Source organism: Balaenoptera borealis (assembly GCF_965194805.1).
Source record: "Balaenoptera borealis genome assembly, chromosome: 1".
Taxonomy (NCBI): Eukaryota; Metazoa; Chordata; class Mammalia; order Artiodactyla; family Balaenopteridae; genus Balaenoptera; species Balaenoptera borealis.
Genome location: NC_138860.1, coordinates 156,633,773 through 156,657,040, shown reverse-complemented (window position 1 = coordinate 156,657,040; position 23,268 = coordinate 156,633,773). Strand labels below are relative to the sequence as shown.

Genomic DNA, 23,268 nt, shown 5'->3' with positions numbered 1-23,268 from the left:
ACATGTACTGCCTCACATCATCCTCACTGTCCAATTCTTAGTCATCTTACAAAAGCTGCCTTATACACCTCTAAGACTATAGAGCTTAACTCTTTTCTGATACAGTAATTATTAAAACATATAGGCACTGCATCTTATTAGAAGAGTCACACGCAGTACTGATGAAAACACCATTTACAGTGAGGTCTCAGAAAGGCATATAGAGAAGCACAAACACAACCGTGAAATAAAATATAAACAATCTGGGAGTTCCCTGGTAGCCTAGTGGATAGGATTCCAGACTTTTTCTGCTGTGGCATGGGTTCAATTCCTGGTCGGGGAACTGAGATCCCACAAGCCACGTGGCATGGCCAAAAAAAAGGATAAAATATAGACAGTCTGAGAAAAATCCTTAAGTACTTGTAGATTCAGATTGCAACATTTAAAAGAGAAGATTCACTCTCATGCAAATTTCACAAGTTATAGATTGAGAGGATAAAAAATTATAGTCACTTGGGGCACTGAGACCACAGCAGCAACACTAGCAATATTGAGATCCAGTATCTTACTTTTCAGACAAAGCAGACAAGGCTACCAGAGAACACAAAACCTTTACATTCCCAAGCACAAAAATAAAACATCCCAGAACAAAATAACATTCACATACTAAAATGTTTCCTTTACTTTCCATATACAACTGTTCACCCTACAGATTTAAAGTTTGCATGACAAACTCCATGTGCACTAAATAATAAATGTACAGCCATGAATGTGAAAAAATCCGTTTTTCAGTACCAAGCAGACGGCAGATATCTGGCTCTTCTTGTTTATAAGTTTACTAATCTTATGGCTTAGCATTTCTAGATACAGTGCTGTCAATTTCAGAAAATATACCAAGGAGAGAAAGTGGGAACCTAAGCCTTTGTCTTATCCTTTTTTTTTTTTAATTTATTTATTTTTTAATTTTTGACTGCGTTGGGTCTTTGTTGCTGCCCGCGGGCTTTTCTCTAGTTGCCGCAAGCGGGGGCTACTCTTTGTTGCAGTGCACGGGCTTCTCAGTGGGTGGCTTCTCTTGTTGCAGAGCATGGGTTCTAGGCGCGCGGGCTTCAGTAGTTGTGGCACTCAGGCTCAGTAGTTGTGTCTCACGGGCTTAGCTGCTCCGCAGCATGTGGGATCTTACCAGACCAGGGCTCGAACCCATGTCCCCTGCATTGGTAGGCAGATTCTTAACCACTGCGCCACCAGGGAAGCCCTGTCTTATCTTTTATACCTCGTTATATATTATACTTGCCACATGAATTTAATCAGGTTGAACTCTATAAGAAACTCTTATTATATGCTATCATAGTCCAGAAATATATCATAAATACATAAAAATTAATAAATAAAATAATCTATTTCTTGTATACCAAATCAAAATTAGATGCAATAGTCCATTCATCAATTAGGTAGATAGGAATTCAAATCCTAGTTGTTCCATTTACTTGTTGTAATATATTTGGCAAGATGCTAAATATTTTTAACCTCAGTTTCCTCATTTATATAATGGAAGTCTAACTACTTATAGGATTGTTGTAGTCATTTTAAAAGATAACGTGTATGAGTTCTTAACACAGTACTTATCACAAAGAACTCAACAGATCTTAACTATATATAATAGAAATAGTAACTAGCCCTTATATAGGGTGTATTATATGCTAGACATTATTCTAAGCACTTCATATATACTAGTTCATTATATCTTCTCAACAACACCACTATTATTATCTCCATTTTGCAAATGAGGAAACCAAGGCACAGAAGTCAAGTAACTTGCCCAAGATCAGAAAGTTTATAAGTGGTAGAGCCAAGATTCAAACCAAGGCAGTCTAGCTCCAGTCTCTCAGCTACTTTGCCTCTTAATGTATTCTTATAATGTATATATATATTTTTTTCTCATGCAATGAATATTTAGTGAGTGCCCTCTATGTGGCAGTCTGCGTTAAACATACAGACATAAAAAACACAGGGAGTTTTGATCTAACAGAGAAAGGCAAACATGTAAACAAAAATGTATCATTGCTCTGATGAAGTCTGTACATCGTATATAGGAGGCATAAAGAAGGGAACACTCATTCATGCTATGAAAAATATGATACTAATGGTAAGAAAAGAAGGCATCTGATTTCATATAACCTTCAAAACTGAAATCACATCTAAAAAGTAGTAGGCTGATAAAAAAGAATGAAATAATGCCATTTGCAGCCACATGGATGGACCTAGAGATTATCATACTAAGTGAAGCAAGTCAGAGAAAGACAAGTATCATATTATAACACTTATTTGTGGAATCTTTAAAAAAAATGATACAAATCAACTTATTTTACAAAACAGTAACAGACTCACAGACACAGAAAACAATCATATGGTTACCAAAGGGAAAGGGGGGTGGAGGAGGGATAAATTAGGAGTTTTGGATTAACAAACTACAGATACACACTGCTATATATAAAATAGATAAACAACAAGGACCTACTATATAGCACAGGGAACTATATTCAGTATCTTGTAATAACCTATAATAGTACAGAATCTGAAAGAAATATGTACGTATGTATAACTGAATCACTTTGCTGTATACCTGAAACTAACACAACATTGTAAATCAACTATACTTCAATAAAAAATTTTTAATAAAATAAAATTAAAAATAGTGGGTTGACCTAAGATCAAATTTGAACTGTTGTGTAAAACTGAAATTGAGAAAATAACAATATCAAAAATCTTAAAAGCTACTATTTGCTTGATGGACTAGGCATTGTACAAGGTGATCTACATATTTCATTTGATCCTTCCAACACTACAAGTTGGGCATTGTTATACAGGGTACAGTGAAATGAACAAAAACTTTGTGTTCATCTTAGGTGTGAATTTCTTCATCAAGTCTCACTCTTCCACTCATTCTAACACACAGATACACACATACACACACTGCTTCTCTTATCTCTGTTGCTAGTCCTATTTAGACTCCTTTGCCAGCTCTTCCTTCCTCTACACTACCCTTAAATGTTGGAGTTCCTCAATGCTTGGTCCCAAGCCCTCTGTATAATCTCATTCATATCCATGGCTTCAGCTACTCTATGTAAATGGCTCTTAAATTTACATTTCCAAACAAAATCTATTCTCTGAGCCCTAGATCTTTATAAGAAACTGCTTATTGGGACTTCCTGGTGGTCCAGTGGTTAAGAATACACCTTCCAATGCAGGGGATGCGGGTTCGATCCCTGGTCGGGGAACTAAGATCCCACATGCCATGGGGCAACTAAACCCACACGCTCTAGAGCCCACGTGCCACAACTAGAGAGCCCTCATGCCTCAACTACTGAGCCCGCACGCTCTGGAGCCCATGCGCCACAACTAGAGAAAAGCCCGCATGGTGCAACGAAAGGCACAGCATGCTGCAACAAAGATCCCACATGCCGCAACTAAGACCCGATGCAGCCAAATAAATAAGTATTTTTTTAAAAAAAAAGAAAGAAACTGCATATGGATCATTTCCACATATAGGTCTCATAAGCACCTCACACCAATCCAAATTTAAAATCATCAAATGTGCTCCTCCTTCAGGGCTCAAACATCCAGCTCCACATACTTGAAATCATCTCTCTCTTTTTTTTTTAAATTAATTAATTCATTAATTTATTTTTGGCTGCATTGGGTCTTCGTTGCTGTGCACAGGCTTTCTCTAGTTGCGGCGAGCGGGAGCTACCCTTCATTGCGGTGCGCGGGCTTCTCATTGAGGTGGCTTCCCTTGTTGTGGAGCACAGGCTCTAGGTGTGCAGGCTTCAGTAGTTGTGGCATGCGGGCTCAGTAGTTGTGGCTTGCGGGCTCTAGAGCGCAGGCTCAGTAGTTGTGACGCACGGGCTTAGTTGCTCTGCGGCATGTGGGATCTTCCCAGACCAGGGCTCGAACACGTGTCCCCTGCATTGGCAGGAGGATCCTTAACCACTGTGCCACCAGGGAAGTCCCATGAAATCATCTTTGATTCCTCCTTCCTCTCACCATCACATCCAATCATTCACCAAATGCTACAGGTAATACCTTCTAAATATCTCTCCATTTTTTTTACAAGCATACTTAAATTGGTAAATTAAAAAGCATGTCTAGTATTTCAAATCATTTCATTCTTCTCCACCCCCACTGCCACCACACAACACCTCCACCACAAGTTACACATTACATCTTTCACCTGGACCATTGCCAAACTGAATCTATTCTTACCCTCTCCAATTCATTTGATATTTGCAGCCAGTAATTTTTTATAATGCACATCAGAACATATTACACCCTTGAATAAAAGCAAGTTTCTTAAGATAAAATCCAAAATCCTTACCTTTTAGGACCTCTACAGATGATGAGGTCCTCAACAATAAACCTCTGCTTACATCTCTTACCAATCTCCCACTGACCCTCTGCTCTAGCCATTCTAGACTTCTCTCAAATCCTCAACTGCACCTCAGACTCCATTCACTGGCCTATGAATAGACTGTTCCTTCTCCTAGAAATGCTCATCTCCAACCTATTTCTTCACTTGGCTAGTTCCTACTCACCCTTCAGGTCTCAACTTAAACTTCACTTTTTCAAGAAGACCATCATCCCTCTTCAAATTAGCGTATGGTTTTTTTGTAGCCCCACTGCAATCTGTGTGTGGCGACAGACTCTAGGTTGGACTTTATAATCCCCGCCTCCTGGTGTCATGCCATTATGTGATTCTGTCCCCTTGCCCCTGGGCAGGATCAGTGACTTACTCCTCACGAATTCAATATGGGAAAAGTGACTTTAATGTAAATTAAAACATTAAAGAAGAATTAACTGCAACCTAAATATAATGATGTTACATAAGACTGTTACCCACATCTTGCTCGGAGACTCTCTTGTTTGCTGGCTTCGAAGAATCAAGCTGCCATATGGAAAAGGAAACATAGCAAGGACCAGAAGCCCTCAATTCAGCAGCATGCCAGGAATTGAATGCTGCCAACAACCATGCAGGCTTAGCAGCAGATCCTTCCCCATTTGAGCCTCATGTAAAACGGCCGCCCCAGCTGACACCTTGATTTCAGCTTTGTGAGACTCTGAAGCAGGGCACCCAGCTAAGTCATACCTGGACTCTTGAACTACAGAAGCAGATATAATAATATGTGTTCTTTTAAACCACTGCATTGGTGGTAAACTTGTTATGCAACAATAAATAATATACTATGCTTCCCTTTATGTGGCAATTACCCTTGTAATTACTTAATGTAACTGCTTACCATTAGATTATAATTTCCACAAGGTCAGGATTAACAAGTTTTAATCATCACTGTATCTCAGCACTTTGCACAGTGCCTGGTATTTAGAAAGACCACAATATATTGAAGGAATGAATGGATGGATAGATGGATGAATGAATGCCTACTCTATTCTAGGCACAGTGCTATATCTTGGAGAAATGAAGGTAAATAGGACATGGTCCCTGTTCTCATGGAGCTTAAAGCTAAGTGGGAGGACAAGACACTTTAAACAGATGATTTCAAAAGAATATGATAAGGTAACATAGGTTTCTATGAAGACACAGAATATGGGCATTTAACTCAGACTGCAAGGGTCCAGATATGGGAGAGGAGAAAACCTCCCCAAGAGTAGTAAGACAAACAAGGTTTTGGGGGGGATGATCAAATCAGTACTATGAGTACCACTCTCTCACGACTGACATCATTACCAGTAACACCTTTAGAATATAATCTGGTTCCAAAATGACAAAGTATTTGATATGGTGGGCTTAAAAACGAGGAGCCATACCTCTTGTTATGTGAGAAGACACATTTTAACTGTATTAGTTAACAAGAAAAGCTGATTCCAAAGAAATTCAATTAATCTTCTAAAGGAATGTATGTTTGGGGATTGATTCTCAAGAGATCACTTATGCAATCAAGATTCATATTGATCAGGCAACATGATCTTGTATATAGAAAACTCTAAAAAAAAAAAAAATCCACACTACAAAAACTATTAGAACTAATAGAAGAGTTCAGCCAGGTTACAGGATACAAGATAAATACATAAAAATCAATTGTATTTTTCTACACTAGCAATAAGCAATCTGAAAATGAAATTAAGAAAACAATTCCCCCAACAACAAAACTGCTAGAGGGACTTCCCTGGTGGTCCAATGGTTAAGACTCCACACTCCCAATGCCGGGGGCTGGGTTCGATCCCTGAACAGGGAACTAGATCCCGCATGCCGCAACTAAGAGCCCGCATACTGCAACTAAAAGAGCCTACATGCTGCAGCTAAAGATCTCGCATGTGGCAATGAAGATCCCACGTGCCGCAGCTAAGACCGGGCGCAGCCAAATAAATAAATAAATATTTCTTAAAAACTGCTAGAAACTAAGTCCTATCCTTAGAACCCAGGGTAGCTAGAGCATTCTCCTTACAGCACATAAAGTTCTCTTCTAGAGGAGGCAAAAAGATTGCAGCTCTGCCTGTGTTTTTCCCTACAGTATCCCCTTCTGTCACTTTGGAAGACACCAGCTGGCTTTGGCCTGACATTGGCATTCTTAGTTTGATCTCAGCCACTGCATGTTTCTAACACTTCCACTGTTGAAGTTAAAGAAAGAGTCCTCATTGCATGAGTATAAGAATCCTCCCAAGCAAAACACCACTTTCTTAGTTTTCTTTTTAAAAACCCCTTTCACTGTAGTCACTTCTGTTTTAAAAAAATATTCCTTTTTTTAAGACCCAGGAAGGAAGGAAGGTAGGGAGGGAGGGAGGGAGGAAGGAAGAAAGAAAGAGAGAAAGAAAAGAGAAGAAAAGAAGACAATTCCATTTACAACAGCACCAAAACTTAAGAGCTAAAACTACAGAATTCTTAGAAGAAAACATTAGGGAAAATCTTCATGACATTGAATTTGGCAACAATTTCATGGATATGACATCAAAAGCACAGGCAACAAAAGGAAAACTAAAAATTGAATCTCAACAAAATTAAGAACTTTTCTGCATCAAAGGACACTACATAAAGAACTCCTACGACTCAACAAAAACAACCCAACTTAAAAATGGGCAGGGGATTTCCTTGGTGGCACAGTGGTTAAGAATCTGCCTGCCAATGCAGGGGACACGGGTTCGAGCCCTGGTCCGGGAAGATCTCACATGCCACGGAGCAACTAAGCCTGTGCACCACAACTACTGAGCCTGCGCTCTAGAGCCCGTGAGACACAACTATGGAGCCCATGTGCTGCAACTACTGAAGCCTGCGCACCTAGAGCCCGTGCTCTGCAACAAGAGAAGCCACTGCAATGAGAAGCCCACGCACCGCAATGAAGAGTAGCCCTCACTTGCCACAACTAGAGAAAGCCCGTGCGCAGCAACGAAGACCCAACGCAGCCAAAAAATAATAAATAAATAAATAAAGTTCTCTTTAAAAAAAAAAAAGGGGGCAGGGAATTCCCTGGCGGTCCAGTGGTTAGGATGCCGTGCTTCCACTACAGGGGGCATGGGTTCAATCCCTGGTCAGGGAACTAAGATCCCGAGTGCCGCACGGCATGGCCAAAAACAAAAGAAGTTAAAAAGAAAATCAGCAAAGGCACAAAAACAGACATATGGATCAACAGAACAGAATAGAGAGCAGAGAAATAATGGGTTTATTTCTCTCACACCTATGGTCAATTAATATTTGTCAAAGGAGGGAAGAATAGGGAATTCCCTGGTGGTCCAGTGGTTAGGACTCGGGCGCTTTCACTGCCAGGGCCCGTGTTCAATCCCTGGTGGGGGAACTAAGATCCCACAAGCTGTGGGCCTGGCCAAATTAAAAAAAAAAAAAAAAAAAGAGGGAAGAATATACAACGGAGAAAAGACAGTCTCTTCAGCAAGTAGTATTGGGAAAGCTGGACAGCCGCAGGTAAATCAATAAAATTAGAACACTTCCTCACACCATACACAAAAATAAACTCAAAATAGCTTACAGACTTAAATATAAAACATGATACCATAAAACTACTAGAAGAGAACATATGCAAAACATTCTCTGACATAAATCATACCAATGTTTTCTTAAGTCAGTCTCCCAAGGTGATAGAAATAAAAGCAAAAATAAACAAATGGGGCCTAATCAAATGTAAACGCTTTTGCACAGCAAAGGAAACCATAAACAAAACAAAAAGACAACCTATGGACTGGGAGAAAATATTTGCAAACAATGCTACCAACAAGTGGTAGAATACATGCACTCCCATGTTCATAGCAGCATTATTTACAATAGCCAAGATATGGAAGCAACCTAAGTGTCCATCAACAGACAAATGGATAAAGAAGATGTGGTATATATACATATACAATGGATTACTACTCATCCATAAAAAACAATGAAATTTACCATTTGCAACAACATGGATAAACCTGGAGGATATCACGTTTAGTGAAATAAGTCAGAAAAAGACAAATACTATGTGTTATCACTTGTATGTGGAATCTAAAAAAAATAAAATTAGTGAATATAACAAAAAAGAAACAAACACAAATATAGAGAACAAACTAGTGGTTACCAATGGAGAAAGGGAAAGGGAAAGGGGCAATATAGGGGTAGGAGATTAAGAGGTACAATCTACTATGTATAAAAATAAGTTACAAGGATATATTGTACAGCACAGGGAATATAGTCAATTTTTATAATAACTATACATGGAGTATAACCTATAAAACTTTTGAATCACTATGTTGTATACCTGAAACTAATATAATATTGTAAATCAATTATTATCTAAAAAAAAAAAACCCACGAGATACTACTTCACATGCACTAGGGTAGTTATAATAATAAAAAAATTTTTAAATAATAAAGAGATAGAATAACAAATGTTGGTGAGTTTTACAGAAACTGGAACCCTTATACATTGCTGGTAGGAATGTAAAATGAAACAGCCACAGTGGAGAATAGTCTGGTAGTACCTCAAAAAGTACAATGAAATTACTATATGACCCAGTAATTCCACTTCTAGGTATATACTCAAAATAACTGAAAACAAGTACTCAAACAAATACTTGTACACAAATATTCATAGCTGCACCATTCACAATAACCAAAAGATGGGAACAATCCAAATATCTATCAACAAATGACTATATAAACAAAATGTGGTATTATCCATACATTGTAATATTACTGGGCCATAAAAAGTACTGAAATAGTGATACATGCTGTAACATGGATCAATGTTAAAAATATTATGCTGAGTAAAAGAAGTCAGTCATAAGGGTCACATATTGTATGATTCCATTTATATGAAATGTCCAGAAGAAGCAAGTCTATAGAGACATGAAGTAGAATACTAGTGGTTGCCTGGAGATGGGGGAAGGCAGGAATGGGCAGTGACTATTAATAAGTACAGGATTTCTGTTTAGGATGATAAAAATATTTTTAAATTAGACAGTGGTGAGGGATGTACAACCTTGTAAATATACTAAAAACCACTGAATTATGTATTTAAAAAAGGAGAATTTTACGGTATATGAATTATCTCTCAGTAAAGCCCTTATTAAAAAGAAAAGAAATCACATTGATACTTTGTTCTAGAATGGCATTCCAGGTTTTATAGGTTTCACAATACATACTAAAATAATTCCGTGTTTTAGTATCTCATGGGGTACTTTAGTTATCTCAAGAGACTGGAAAAGTCATCTTCCTAGAAATCTTCCTTCCAATTATATTCCCAAACAAAACAAGGACTAGTATAAAAAGAAATTAAGGGCTTCCCTGGTGGCGCAGTGGTTGAGAATCCGCCTGCCAATGCAGGGGACACGGGTTCGAGCCCTGGCCCGGGAAGATCCCAACATGCCGCGGAGCAACAAAGCCCGTGCGCCACAACTACTGAGCCTATGCTCTAGAGCCCGCGAGCCACAACTACTGAAGCCCGTGTGCCACAACTACCGAAGCCCACACGCCTAGAGCCCGTGCTTCACAAGAGAAGCCACCACAATGAGAGCCCGCACACTGCAACTAAGAGTAGCCCCAGCTCGCCGCAACCAAAAAGAAAGCCCGCGCGTAGAAACAAAGACCCAACACAGCCAAAAAAATAAAGAAATTAATTAATTAATTTAAAAAAAAAAGAAATTAAGAGCCTTCTACTGTATCCTACCAGAAGCACTCTTAATTTAAAACACTGAACAGGTTGTCAGCCACTGCTACACTACAGCTGAATATATTTTCCACTTACCAGAAGGTAAGAGATTAGGGCCATTGTGCCATTTGGTTTTACATTCTTTTCTCTTACTTTACAAATGTACACACAAACACTCATGTCATCTCTTCTTACACATACCTCAGTTCTTCCCTAAATAGGTTTCACTAACATCCAAAATATTCTAAGTCATTTTCCTAGAAACAATGAAATTACCCTAATCTGTTTTATAGTTTTTAAAAACGTGAAAAAGAAAAGATTAACAATCAAAGGAAACTCTTTGAAGCTCACAAATGGTTTTAAATGTAAATCCAAACTGTTTTGTTTCTAAAAGTATATTTTTCCTAAATTCAGTAACAGATGTTATACTTTCATCTTTTTAGTGCTTTTAGGCCAGGGATTTATAACCTCAGCACTGTTAACATTTTGGGCCAGACAATTCTTTGTTGTGGAGGGCTATCCTGTGCATTGTAGAATGTTAATGGCATCACTGGCCTCTACCCACTAGATGCCAGTAGCACCCCCTGCCCAGTTGTGACAACCAAAAATATCTCCAGACATTGCAAAATATCTCTTAGTAGGGCAAAACTGACCCCAGTTGAGAACCACTGCCCTAGTTCATCAGTCTTAATTATTTCCTAAGAGAGCAAACTAGCTAAATTCATCATGAACCTTAAAAATAAACACACTGGGGCTTCCCTGGTGGCGCAGTGGATAAGAATCTACCTGCCAATGCAGGGGACACAGGTTCAATCCCTGGTCCAGGAAGATCCCACATGCTGCGGAGCAACTAAGCCCGTGCTCCACAACTACTGAGCCTGTGCTCTAGAGCCCGCGTGCCACAACTGCTGAAGCCCGCGCACCTGGAGCCACTGCTCCGCAACGGCAGAGGCCACTGCAGTGAGAGGCCCGTGCACCGCGGCGAGGAGAGGCCCCACTCGCTGCAGCTAGAGAGGGCCCACGCACAGCAGCAAAGACCCAACGCAGCCAAAAATAAATAAAGAAAATAATTAAAGAAAAAAAAAAGAAGTTAGCAACTCATTAAAGAATAATACACCAGGAATGCAAAGATAACTCACTATTAGGCTACTACTAATATAATTCACTTTACTAAGAGAGCAAAAGAGAAAAATACATGTATCACCATATGTATCAGAGTTCTTCAGAGAAACAGAACCAACAGGATATATACAGAGACAGAGAGATTTATTATAAGGAACTGGCTCACACAGTTATAGACTGAGAAGTCTCAAGAGCTCCAGTCAGTAAGCTGGAGACCCAGGAAAGCCACTGGTAATTTCAGTCTGAGTCTGAAGGCCTGAGAACCAGGAGAGCTGATGGTGTAAGTTCCAGTCCAAAAGCTGGCAGGCTCAAGGCCCAAGAAGAGCCAATATTTCAGTTCCAATCCAAAGGCAGGAAAATACGGATATCCCAGCTAAAGTAGTCAGGGAGGAGTTCCCTCTAATCATAGGAAGGTCAGCCTTTTTGTTCTACTTGGGCCTTCAAATGATTGGATGAGGGCAACCCACATTAGGGAGGGCAATCTGCTTTACTCAGGCTACCAATTCAAATGATAATCTTATCCAAAACTTTCTCTCACAGACACACCCAGAATAAAATTTGACCATATATCTAGGCACCCCCGACCCAGTCAAGTTGACACATAAAATTAACAATCATACTACAGGCTTTGAAAAGACATACGGCAAAAATTCCACATCCATACTGCATAAAAATAATTATTCACAAAACAGGAGATTTTATGTTAAGATTTTGAAGATCCAATAGAAAAAGAGATATCTACTTCAGCCCCCAAACCATATCATGTTTAATTAGGAAACACTACAAGTATTCCCATTAAAGTCAGGAACAACACAAAGATGTCAAATATCACTATTATTTAACATTTTAGGAAGTATTAATCAATGCAATTTATTGAGAAAAAGATAAGTGAGATATAAAAATGGGAAATAAATTTATCTCACAGATATGACTGTATGTCTGGAAAATCAAAGTGAATCAACTGAAAATCTATTGCAAACATTAAAAAACTCAGCATACTAGATGCACCAAAAATTAATATGTAAAAAATTAATAGTCCTCATATGCAAACAACAAACAGAAGATATAATGGAAGTAGAGTTCCCAATTACAACTGCAACAGAAAAAAGAAAAAACTAATACTAAACATCACAAGAAATGTGGAAGATTTTTTTAACTTTTTTTTTTTTTATATAAATTTGTTTATTTTATTTATTTATTTTTGGCTGTGTTGGGTCTTCATTGCTGCGCGTGGGCTTTCTCTAGTTGCGGCGAGCGGGGGCTACTCTTTGTTGCTGTGTACAGGCTTCTCATTGCGGTGGCTTCTCTTGTTGCAGACCAGGGGCTCTAGGCACGCGGGCTTCAGTAGTTGTGGCTTGCAGTCTCAGTAGTTGTGGCTCACGGGCCCTAGAGCACAGGCTCAGGAGTTGTGGCGTACGGGCTTAGTTGCTCCGCAGCATGCGGGATCTTCCTGGAGCAGGGCTCGAACCCGTGTCCCCTGCATTGGCAGGCGGATTCTTAACCACTGCGCCACCAGGGAAGCCCTTTTTTTTAACTTTTTAATGTCTACAAAGGGACACAAAATACCTGAACAGATGAAAAGGCACGCCATGTGCTTATATAAAAAGACTCAATATCATAAAGATAAAATTCTCTGTAAATTAATCTATAAATTTACTCAAATCTCAATAAAAATGGCAATAGTATATTTTTAGAAACTGGCAAACTCATTCTAAAACTCACATTAAAAATAAGGAGGAAATGCCAAGAAAATTCTGAAAAGGAATAATAATGATGGAGAACTAGACTAACCAGATATTAAAATAAAGCTGCAATGCTGGTATATGAATAGACAGTTCAATGCAATAGAATAAAGTCTAGAAAGAGACCAAAATACTTATGAAAATTCAGTATAGAATAAAGGTGTCATTTCCAATCAGTGAGAAAAATATTAAATATTGATATACACTAAATGTTGCTGGCAGAACTGAGTACACATCTTAAAAAATAAAAGATGGATCAAATATTTAAACATAAGTAGTAATACCATAAAAGTGATAAGAAAAAAATTATGTTATTTATAACAAAGGAGTGCAGACAGCCTTTCTAAATAATAAAAGAAACAGAAGTCATGACAGTAAAAAACAAAATGAACTATTTCTACATTGAAAAATTGTTAAAAACTAGCTTAAAAAGCACTACAATCTTGGAAAATATCTATAATTCATAGCACAGACATAAAGGAGTCCCACAAATCAGTAATATACAAGAAAAATAACCTTGTAGAAAAATGGGTACTATGTACCAAATAGAATTCTAGGCACTGAGGATACAGCAGTGCACAGAGATAAAAAGAGATTAAAAAAAAAAAAATCCCTGGGACTTCCCTGGTGGCGCAGTGGTTAAGAATTCGCCTGCCAGGGCTTCCCTGGTGGCGCAGTGGTTGAGAATCTGCCTGCTAATGCAGGGGACATGGGTTCGAGCCCTGGTCTGGGAAGATCCCACATGCCACGGAGCAACTGGGCCTGTGAGCCACAACTGCTGAGCCTGCGCGTCTGGAGCCTGTGCCCCACAACGGGAGGGGCCGCGATAGTGAGAGGCCCGCACACCGCGATGAAGAGTGGCCCCCCGCTTGCCACAACTAGAGAAAGCCCTTGCACGAAACGAAGACCCAGCACAGCCAAAAATAAATAAATAAATAAAGTAGCTATAAAAAAAAAAAAAAAAAAGAATCCGCCTGCCAATGCAGGGGACATGGGTTCGATCCCTGGTCCAGGAAGATCCCACATGCCATGGAGCAACTAAGCCCGTGCGCCACAACTACTGAGCCTGTGCTCTAGAGCCCGTGAGCCACAACTACTGAGCCCATGTGCCACGACTACTGAGGCCTGTGTGCCTAGTGCCCATGCTCCGTAACAAGAGAAGCCACTGCAATGAGAAGCCCACACACAACGACAAAGAGTAGGCCCCACTCACCGCAACTAGAGAAAGCCCGTGTGCAGTAATGAAGACCCACTGCAGCCAAAAAAAAAACAAAGAAAAAAGAAACCATAGTCTTTTAAAAAAATACATAAATAAATGAAAAATAAAAAGGGTAAAAACCAGACTAAGAATTAACTTATCAGCAACAATAGAGGTGAACTACAAAAAGAAGAAGAAAAAGGGGAAGAGTAATTTCAAAGTGCTGAGGAAAATAACTACTGTCCTAAATTCTATACTCATTAAATTACCATTTAAGAGTTTACTCAGTATAAAGACAGAAGCAATCACAATAAATGTAAACAGATTATAATCTCTCTCTTTATGGGCAAATTTAATTTTGGATCAAAAAAACTAAATATAAAACTGTTTCACAGGACACACATTAAAAATGTACTATCAGGGCTTCCCTGGTGGTGCAGTGGTTGAGAATCCACCTGCCAATGCAGGGGACACGGGTTCAAGCCCTGGTCTGGGAAGATCCCACATGCCGCGGAGCAACTGGGCCCGTGAGCCACAACTACTGAGCCTGCGCATCTGGAGCCTGTGCTCTGCAACAGGAGAGGCCGCGATGGTGAGAGGCCCGTGCACCGCGATGAAGAGTGGCCCCCGCTTGCCGCAACTAGAGAAAGCCCTCTCACAGAAATGAAGACCCAACACAGCCATAAATAAATAAATAAATAAATTTAAATTGTTTTAAAAAAAAATGTACTATCACAGACAGAATAAAAATAGAGATGGAAAAAGACATACTGGGAAATAATAACCAAAACAACAGACAAATGCATACAGTGAGGAAGAAGGTACACAATATTGATATCAGATAAAGTAGAAATCAAAGCTAAAAGCATAAGGTGGGATAAAAATAAAAAACTAGCATTTATAAAATATACAATCCATCTATAGCATACAATCCAATAATAATCATGAATTTCTATTAATATCTACTTCACAAAATGGCCTGTAAATAAATAACACGCTGAGAGAAATCCAAGGAGAAATCTATAAACACATTAGGAACTATTAATAGAACTTTTTCAAAGAAATAGATTAGACTAAAATAAAGAAGGCCATATAACATCTGAATAACACAATACAAAAGCTTAATCTAACAGAGGTATATAGAACTTTATGCAAACAAATAGAAATTCATATTTGTTTCAAACACATTTGTAGCATTCAAAAAAATCTGATCATGCATTACACCAAAACAAAATCTAAATTATACTCCAAAGCCAGACTTCATATAAGCCATTTTCTCTGATCATGATGCACTAAAATTAGAAATTAAATATCAAACAATTACCAAAAGAAAACTTACTGTGTGGAAATTTTAAAATCTCATTTTATATAATTCTTAGATTAAAAAGGAAATCAGGTGGGAAGGAGACACAAGAGGGAGGAGATATGGGGATATACGTATATGTATAGCTGATTCACTTTGTTATAAAGCAGAAAGTAACATACCATTGCAAAGCAATTATACTCCAATAAAGATGTTTAAAAAAAAAAAAAGGAAATCAAACCAAATTACACTAGAAATGATGACAGCACATAGGGACTTCCCTGTGGTCCAGTGGTTAAGAATCCACCTTCCAATGAGGGGACACAGGTTCGATCCCTGGTCAGGGAACTAAGATTCCACATGCCGTGGGACACCTAAGCCCGTGCACCACAACTACTGAGCCTCTGTTCTCTGGAGCCTGAGCACCACAACTAGAGAGAAGCCTGTGTGCTGCAATGAAAGATTCCACATGCCACAACGAAGATCCCACATGCCACAACTAAGACCTGAGGCAGCCAAATAAATTAATTAATTAATTAGTTTTTTAAAAACCTCCTGAAACTAATAAGCAATTATAGTAAGATTGCAAGATACAAGGTTAGTACAAAAAAGCCCAATTACATTCCTATATACCAGCGATGAATAAGTAGAATTTAAAATTACAAATTACTATTTACATTAGCAACCCCCAAAATAAAATATTTAGGTGTAAATCTAACAAAATATGTATAAGATCTGTATGAAGAAAACTACAAAACTCTGATGAAAGATAACAAAGAAGAACTACATACATGGAGAGGTATTCCATGTTCATGGATAAGACTCAATATTGTCAAAATGTCAGTTTTTCCCCATTTAATCTATAGACTCAATGCAGTCCCAAAATCCCAGCAAGTTATCTTGTACATATCAACAAACTGATTCTAAAGTGTATATAGAGAGGCAAAAAACCCAGAATAGCCAACTCAGTGTTAAAGAAGAACAAATACTTGACCTCAATACATATTATAAAGCTACAGTAATCAAGACTTTGTTGTATTGATGAAAGAATAAACAAACAGATGAATGGAATAGAATAGAGAGCCTAGAAATCCACATAAATAGAGTCAACTGATCTTTGACAAAGAAGCAAAGGCAATAAAACGGAGCAAAAATAGTCTTTTCAGGAAATGGGGCTGGAAGAACTAGAGATTCACATGCAAAAAAATGAATCTAGACATAGACTTTACACCTTCATAAAAATTAACTCAAAATGGATCACAGACCTAAATATAAAATGCAAAACTGTAAAACTCCTAGAAGATAACACAGAAGAAAACCTAGATGACCTTGGGTATGGCAATGACTTTTTTTTTTTAATAAATTTATTTATTTTATTTTTTATTTATTTTATTTTTGGCTGCGTTGGGTCTTCGTTGTGTGCGTGGGCTTTTCTCTCATTGCGGCGAGCGGGGGCTACTCTTCGTTGTGGTGCACAGGCTTTTCATTGTGGTGGCTTCTCTTGTTGCAGAGCACGGGCTCTAGGTGTGTGGGCTTCAGTAGTTGTGGCACATGGGCTCAGTAGTTGTGGCTCGCAGGCTCTAGAGCCCAGGCTCAGTAGTTGTGGTGCACGAGCTTAGTTGCTCTGTGGCATGTGGGATCTTCCCGGACCAGGAATCGAACCCATGTCCCCTGCATTGGCAGGCGGATTCTTAACCACTGTGCCACCAGGGAAGTCCCTAAATAAATATTTTTTAAAATAAAATAAAATAAAAGCATTATCAACACTGGCACATATGATCAATTGATTTTCAACAGGGTACCAAGACCATTCAATGGGGAAAGAACAGTTTTTTTCAACAAATGGTGCTGGGAAAACTCAGCACCACTGAATGAATGAAGTTAGACCTTTCTTTTCACCACATACAAAAATTAACTTAAATGGATCAAAGACATAAATGTAAGAGCTAAAACTAAAAAACTCTTAGAAGAAATCACTGGGGAAAATAATGATATTGGATTTGGAAGTTATTTTGGGGCATGACACCAAAAGCACAGGCAACAAAAGAAAAAATAGGTAAACTAGACGTAATCAGAATTAAAAACTTGTGTGCATCAAAGGACACTATAAGAGAGTAAAAAGACAACCCACAAAATAGGAGAAAATATTTTCAAATCATATATCTGATAAAGGATATGACCCTTACATATAAATAAAATCGAACTCAAAAATGGACAAAAGACTTGAATAGATATTTTTCCAAAGAAGATACACAAAAGGCCAATGCAAAGACGCTCAACATCACTAGTCATTAGAGAAATGCAAATCAAAGCCACATGAGAGGGACTTCCCTGGTGGCGCAGTGGTTAAGAATCTGCCTGCCAATGCAGGGGACACAGGTTCGAGCCCTGGTCTGGGAAGATCCCACATGCCACGGAGCAACTAAGCCCGTGAGCCACAGCTACTGAGCCTGCGCTCTAGAGCCCGTGATCCACAACTACTGAGCCCATGTGCCACAACTACTGAAGCCCGAGCGCCTAGAGCCTATGCTCCACAACAAGAGAAGCCACTGCAATGAGAAACCTGTGCACCACAACGAAGAGTAGCCCCACTTGCCGCAACTAGAGGAAGCCCGCGTGCAGCAACGAAGACCCAACACAGCTAAAAATAAAAAGAAATAAAAGAAATAAATTAAAAAAAAAAAAAAAAGCCACACGAGAGGGCTTCCCTGGTGGCGCAGTGGTTGAGAATCTGCCTGCCAATGCAGGAGACACAGGTTCGAGCCCTGGTCTGGGAAGATCCCACATGCTGCGGAGCAACTAGGCCCGTGAGCCACAACTACCGAGCCTGCGCGTCTGGAGCCTGTGCTCCGCAACGAGAGGCCACAATAGTGAGAGGCCCGCGCACCGCGATGAAGAGTAGCCCCTGCTTGCCACAACTAGAGAAAGCCCTTGCACAGAAACGAAGACCCAACACAGCCAAAAATAAATATAAAAATAAACAAATAAATTTTTTAAAAAAATTCACTCCCTTTAAAAAAAAAAAAAAAAAGCCACATGAGATATCACTCCATACCCACCAGAATTGCTAATATCAGGAAGAAAGAAAGAAAGAAAGAACGAACGAACAAGTGTTAGTAAGACTATGGAGAAATGAGAACCACTGTACGTTGCTGGTGGGAATGTAAAATGGTACAACTCTACAGAAAATATTATGGTGGTTCCTTAAAAAGTAAAACAGAGACTAAGTGAAATAAGGTAATCACAAAAAGACAAAAACTACATGATTTCATTTATATAGGGTATCCAGAGTAGTCAAACTCATAGAAACAGAAAGTAGAATGGTTGTTGCCAGGAGCTGCGGGGAGAGGGAAGGGAAGAATTATTTAGTAGGTACAGAGTTTCAGTTTTGCAAGATGAAAAAGTTCTGAAGATTGGTTGCACAACAATGTGAATATACTTAAAACTGTACACTTAATAATGGTTAAGATAGTGAATTTTATGTTATGTGTATTTTACCACAATTTCTTTAAAAAGCTAAACACAGAATTACTATATGACCCATCAGTTTCACTTATAGGTAAATATCCAAAAGAACTGAAAGCAGGGACTCAGTTACTTGTTCATCAGTGTTCATAGCAGCATTATTTACAATAATCAAAAGGAGGAAACAACCCAAATGTCCATCAGCAGGTGAACGGATAAAGAAAATGTGGTATATACATACAATGGGATATTATTCAGACATAAAAAGAAATGAAATTCTTTTTTTTTTTTTTTTTTGCCTTGCCATGTGGCTTGCAGGATCTTAGTTCCCGGACCAGGGATCAAACCAGAGCCCCGGCAGTGACAGCACCAAGTCCTAATCACTGGACCGCCAGAGAATTCCAAAGAAATGTAATTCTGATATATGCTTCAACATGGATGAATCTTGAGGATATTATGCTAAGTGAAATAAGCCAGGCATAAAAGGACAAATATTGTATAATTCCATTAATATGAGATACCTAGAATAGACATATTCATAGAGACAGAAGGTAGAACAGACATTAACAGGGGCTAAGGGTAGTGGAGGGAGTTATTTTTTAATGGGTACAAAGTTTCCATTTGGGATGATGAAGAATTCTGGGAGAGTGGAAGAGGCTCCTATATTATTTTAATTTTTGATCAGCATGTAGTATTTTTATAATTAAAATAAATAAAATATCTTACAAGTTAATAGATAGCTCAAGAGGACAGTTTGTAACACTGCTCAAGATCCACAGCACCCTGACAAGGCAAAGCCTATGTCTTAATTAAACACAACTGTCAACTCTGCAGTGAAACTGACCATCAACAAGACAATATGAGAAAAACTGATGCATCACTCACCTTGAACACTTCAGAGAAGAAGCCAGACCCTATTTTTTCACAGGTGAAGTCATCTAAACGCGTCAGTCTGGAAAAGGCACTTATAAGAGCTCGATATGAAGAGGGCCAAACTCTTCCCACCTGGGTCATGCTCCCGTCCCCTCCACCACCTCCTTCAAAATCTTCAAGACGCTCCACACGTGGAGGAAATCCTGCAATTGAATTCCGTTTGCTCCGATCCATAGTCTCAATAATCACTTTTTTTCTTCTTTTAGGAATGAATTCCACACATAGTAAATTTCTGTTGAGTTTTACTTCTCTTCTGGCTTGTCACTAAATAAGAGATTAAAATGATATTTCATTAAAACCATTAATGAATAATAAATACAGGCATACAGTACACTATCAATGTAAAAATATTTCCTCTTTCATATTCTAGCTCCTGATTTTCAGATCTAAAAAACACTTTATGCTTTTACCTTCAAAAAGTCGTGATATATCTATTATTCGTTGAGTACCTATTATCTAGGAAATATACTGTAAGAGTTATGCATATGTCATGTCATTTGATTCTCAAATAATCCGTGATATAAGGATTATTATGTTCATTTCACAGAGAGGTCAAGCAATCATACAGTCACCAAATGGTACAGATAAAGTTAACATGCCAGATTGTCTGATTCAAAAGCCTGTGCTCCTGCCAATGCCCTTCACAGCCTCATATAATTTTCTCTTCATTTGAAAAGTCATTAAGTCCAAATATATAAAACAAGGATGACAAATATTTTATACTATAAAATTGTATAATTTTAAAAGAAGAAAACTATATCCAAAAGCAATTTAAAATTCCACTCTTGATTAAACAACCCAGTCCAGCAGAAGTGACTACAGAAGGCTCCATCCCATCTGGTACCTAAGAATAAAAACAAAAGCCCACTTTTTCTTTTAGCCTGTCTCCCCTTACATCTACTTTTTCCACAAGAATCAATTATACTTAGGTCTTTAATCCATTTTTTAAAAAGATTTATTTATTATTTATTTATTTATTTTTGGCTGTGTCAGGTCTTAGTTGTGGCACGCGGAATCGTCGTTGAGGCATGCGGGATCTTTCATTGCAGCGCTCAGGCTTCTCTCTAGTTGTGGCATGTGGGTTTTCTCTTCTCTAGTTGAGGCACGAGCTCAGTAGTTGTGGCGTGCGGGGCTTAGTTGTCCCGCAGCACGTGGGATCCTAGTTCCCTGACCAGGGATCGAACCCGCGCCCCCTTCATTGTAAGGTGGATTCTTTACCACTGGACCACCAGGGAAGTCCCTTTAATCCCTTTTAAGTTTATTTTTGTGTACGGTGTTAAAAAGATGTTCTAATTTAATTTTTTTTTACATGTAGTTGTCCAGTTTTCCCAGCATCTATAAAACTCTTAGAGGGGACTTCCCTGGTGCTCCAGTGGGTAAGACTCCACGCTCCCAATGCAGGGGGCCCAGGTTCAATCCCTGAATAGACATATCCCTGAACAGACTAGATCCCGCGTGCATGCCGCAACTAAGAAGTCCATATGCTGCAACTAAAGTTCCCACATGCCCCAACAAAGACCTGACACAGCCTAAACAAACAAACAAACAAATATTAAAAAAAAAAAACTGTTAGAGGAGAATACAGGCAGAACACTCTTTCACATAAATCGCAATATCTTTTTCGATCTGTCTCCTAGAGTAATGGAAATAAAAACAAAAATAAACAACTGGGACCTTAAACTCAAAAGCTTTTGCATAGCAAAGGACGCCATAAACAAAACAAAAAGACAACCCACAAAATGGGAGAAAATATTTGCAAATGATGCAACTGATCTCCAAAATTTACAAACATATCATGCAGTTCAATATCAAAAAAACAAACAACCCAATCAAAAAATGGGCAGAAGACCTAAATAGATATTTCTCCAAAGAAGACACACAGATGGCCAACAGGCACATGAAAAGACGCTCAACACTGCTAATTATTAGAGAAACGCAAATCAAAACTACAATGAGATATCACCTCACACCAGTCAGAATGGCCATCATCAAAAAATCTACAAACAATAAATGCTGGAGAGGGTGTGGAGAAAAGGGAACCCTCCTACACTGTTGGTGGGAATGTAAATTGGTACACCCACTATGGAGAACAGTATGGAGATTCCTTAAAATACTAAAAATAGAGCTACCATATGATCCAGCAATCCTGCTCCTGGGCATATATCCAGAGAAAACCATAATTTGAAACAATACCTGCACCCCAATGTTCATTGCAGCACTATTTACAATAGCCTGAACATGAAAGCAACCTTAATGTCCACCAACAGAAGAATGGATAAAGAAGATGTGGTACATATATACAATGGAATATTACTCAGCCATAAAAATGAACAAAATAATGCCATTTGCAGCAACATGGATGGATCTAGAGATTGTCATACTGAGTGAAGTAAGTCAGACAGAGAAAGACAAGTATCATATGATATCGCATACATGTGGAATCTAAAAAAAAATGGTACAAATGAACTTACTTACAAAACAGAAATAGAGTCACACATGTAGAAAACAAACTTATAGTTCCCAGGAATATGGGGGGAGGATAAATTGGGAGACTGGGATTGACACATGCACACTTCCATATATAAAACAGATAACTAATGAGGACCTACTGTGTAGCACAGGGAACTCTGCTCAATAATCTGTAATCACCTAAATGGGAAAAGAATTTGAAAAAGAATAGATACATGTATATGTATATGTATATGTATAAATGAATCACTCTGCTGTACACCTGAAACTAACACAACATCGTTAATCAACTATACTCCAATATAAAATAAAAATTTTGGGACTTCCCTGGTGGCACAGTGGTTAAGACTCCGCGCTCCCAATGCAGGGACCCCAGGTTCAATCCCTGGTCAGGGAACTAGATCCCACATGCATGCCACAACTAAGAAGCCAGCAAGCCACAACTAAGGAGCCGGCGAGCAGCAACTAAGGAGTCCATGAGCCCCAACTAAGGAGCCCACCTGCCACAACTAAGACCCAGTGCAACCAAATAAATAAATAAATAAAATATTTTTTAAATAAAAAAATTTTTTTAATAAAAATAAAATAAAATTAGTATTGAAAAAGATTTTTAAAAAAGAATCAATTATAAGAGTCCTATGCAAAATACAACATTGTGATTCTACAATTAGTGAAACACTTCCATAAATGTGATGAATACCCAACCCAGACTACCTCTATCACCTCCAATCATGGAGAATTAGCAGCAGGGCTTACAGGGCCATCCTTACAATATGACCCTGCTGTAGCCAAAGTTGGTAGCGTTCTACCCAATATGGACCAATCACATTTCCTTTCCGGGCAATTTGGAATTGGAATTAAGATATTCCAGCCTCAGTCTGGTTGCTTTCTAAAATGGAAACCATGTAAACTCAGGAG

At 38.6% G+C, this 23,268-nt stretch overlaps 1 protein-coding gene across 4 annotated transcripts in view; it reads right to left on the bottom strand.

The window, feature by feature from the left end:
- Positions 1 to 23,207, bottom strand: part of TESK2 (testis associated actin remodelling kinase 2) — a 103,953-nt gene extending 80,746 nt beyond the window's left edge. For 2 of the 4 annotated variants that reach the window (XM_082364871.1, XM_082364873.1), the window contains exon 1: positions 19,834 to 23,207. In XM_082364871.1, coding sequence (XP_082220997.1) covers positions 19,834 to 20,055 — 222 coding nt within the window. In that variant the 5' untranslated portion in view covers positions 20,056 to 23,207. The remainder of the gene's footprint in view (positions 1 to 19,833) is intronic. The other 2 variants (XM_082364872.1, XM_082364870.1) reach the window with 2 other exon arrangements.
- Positions 23,208 to 23,268: the final 61 nt, after the last annotated feature.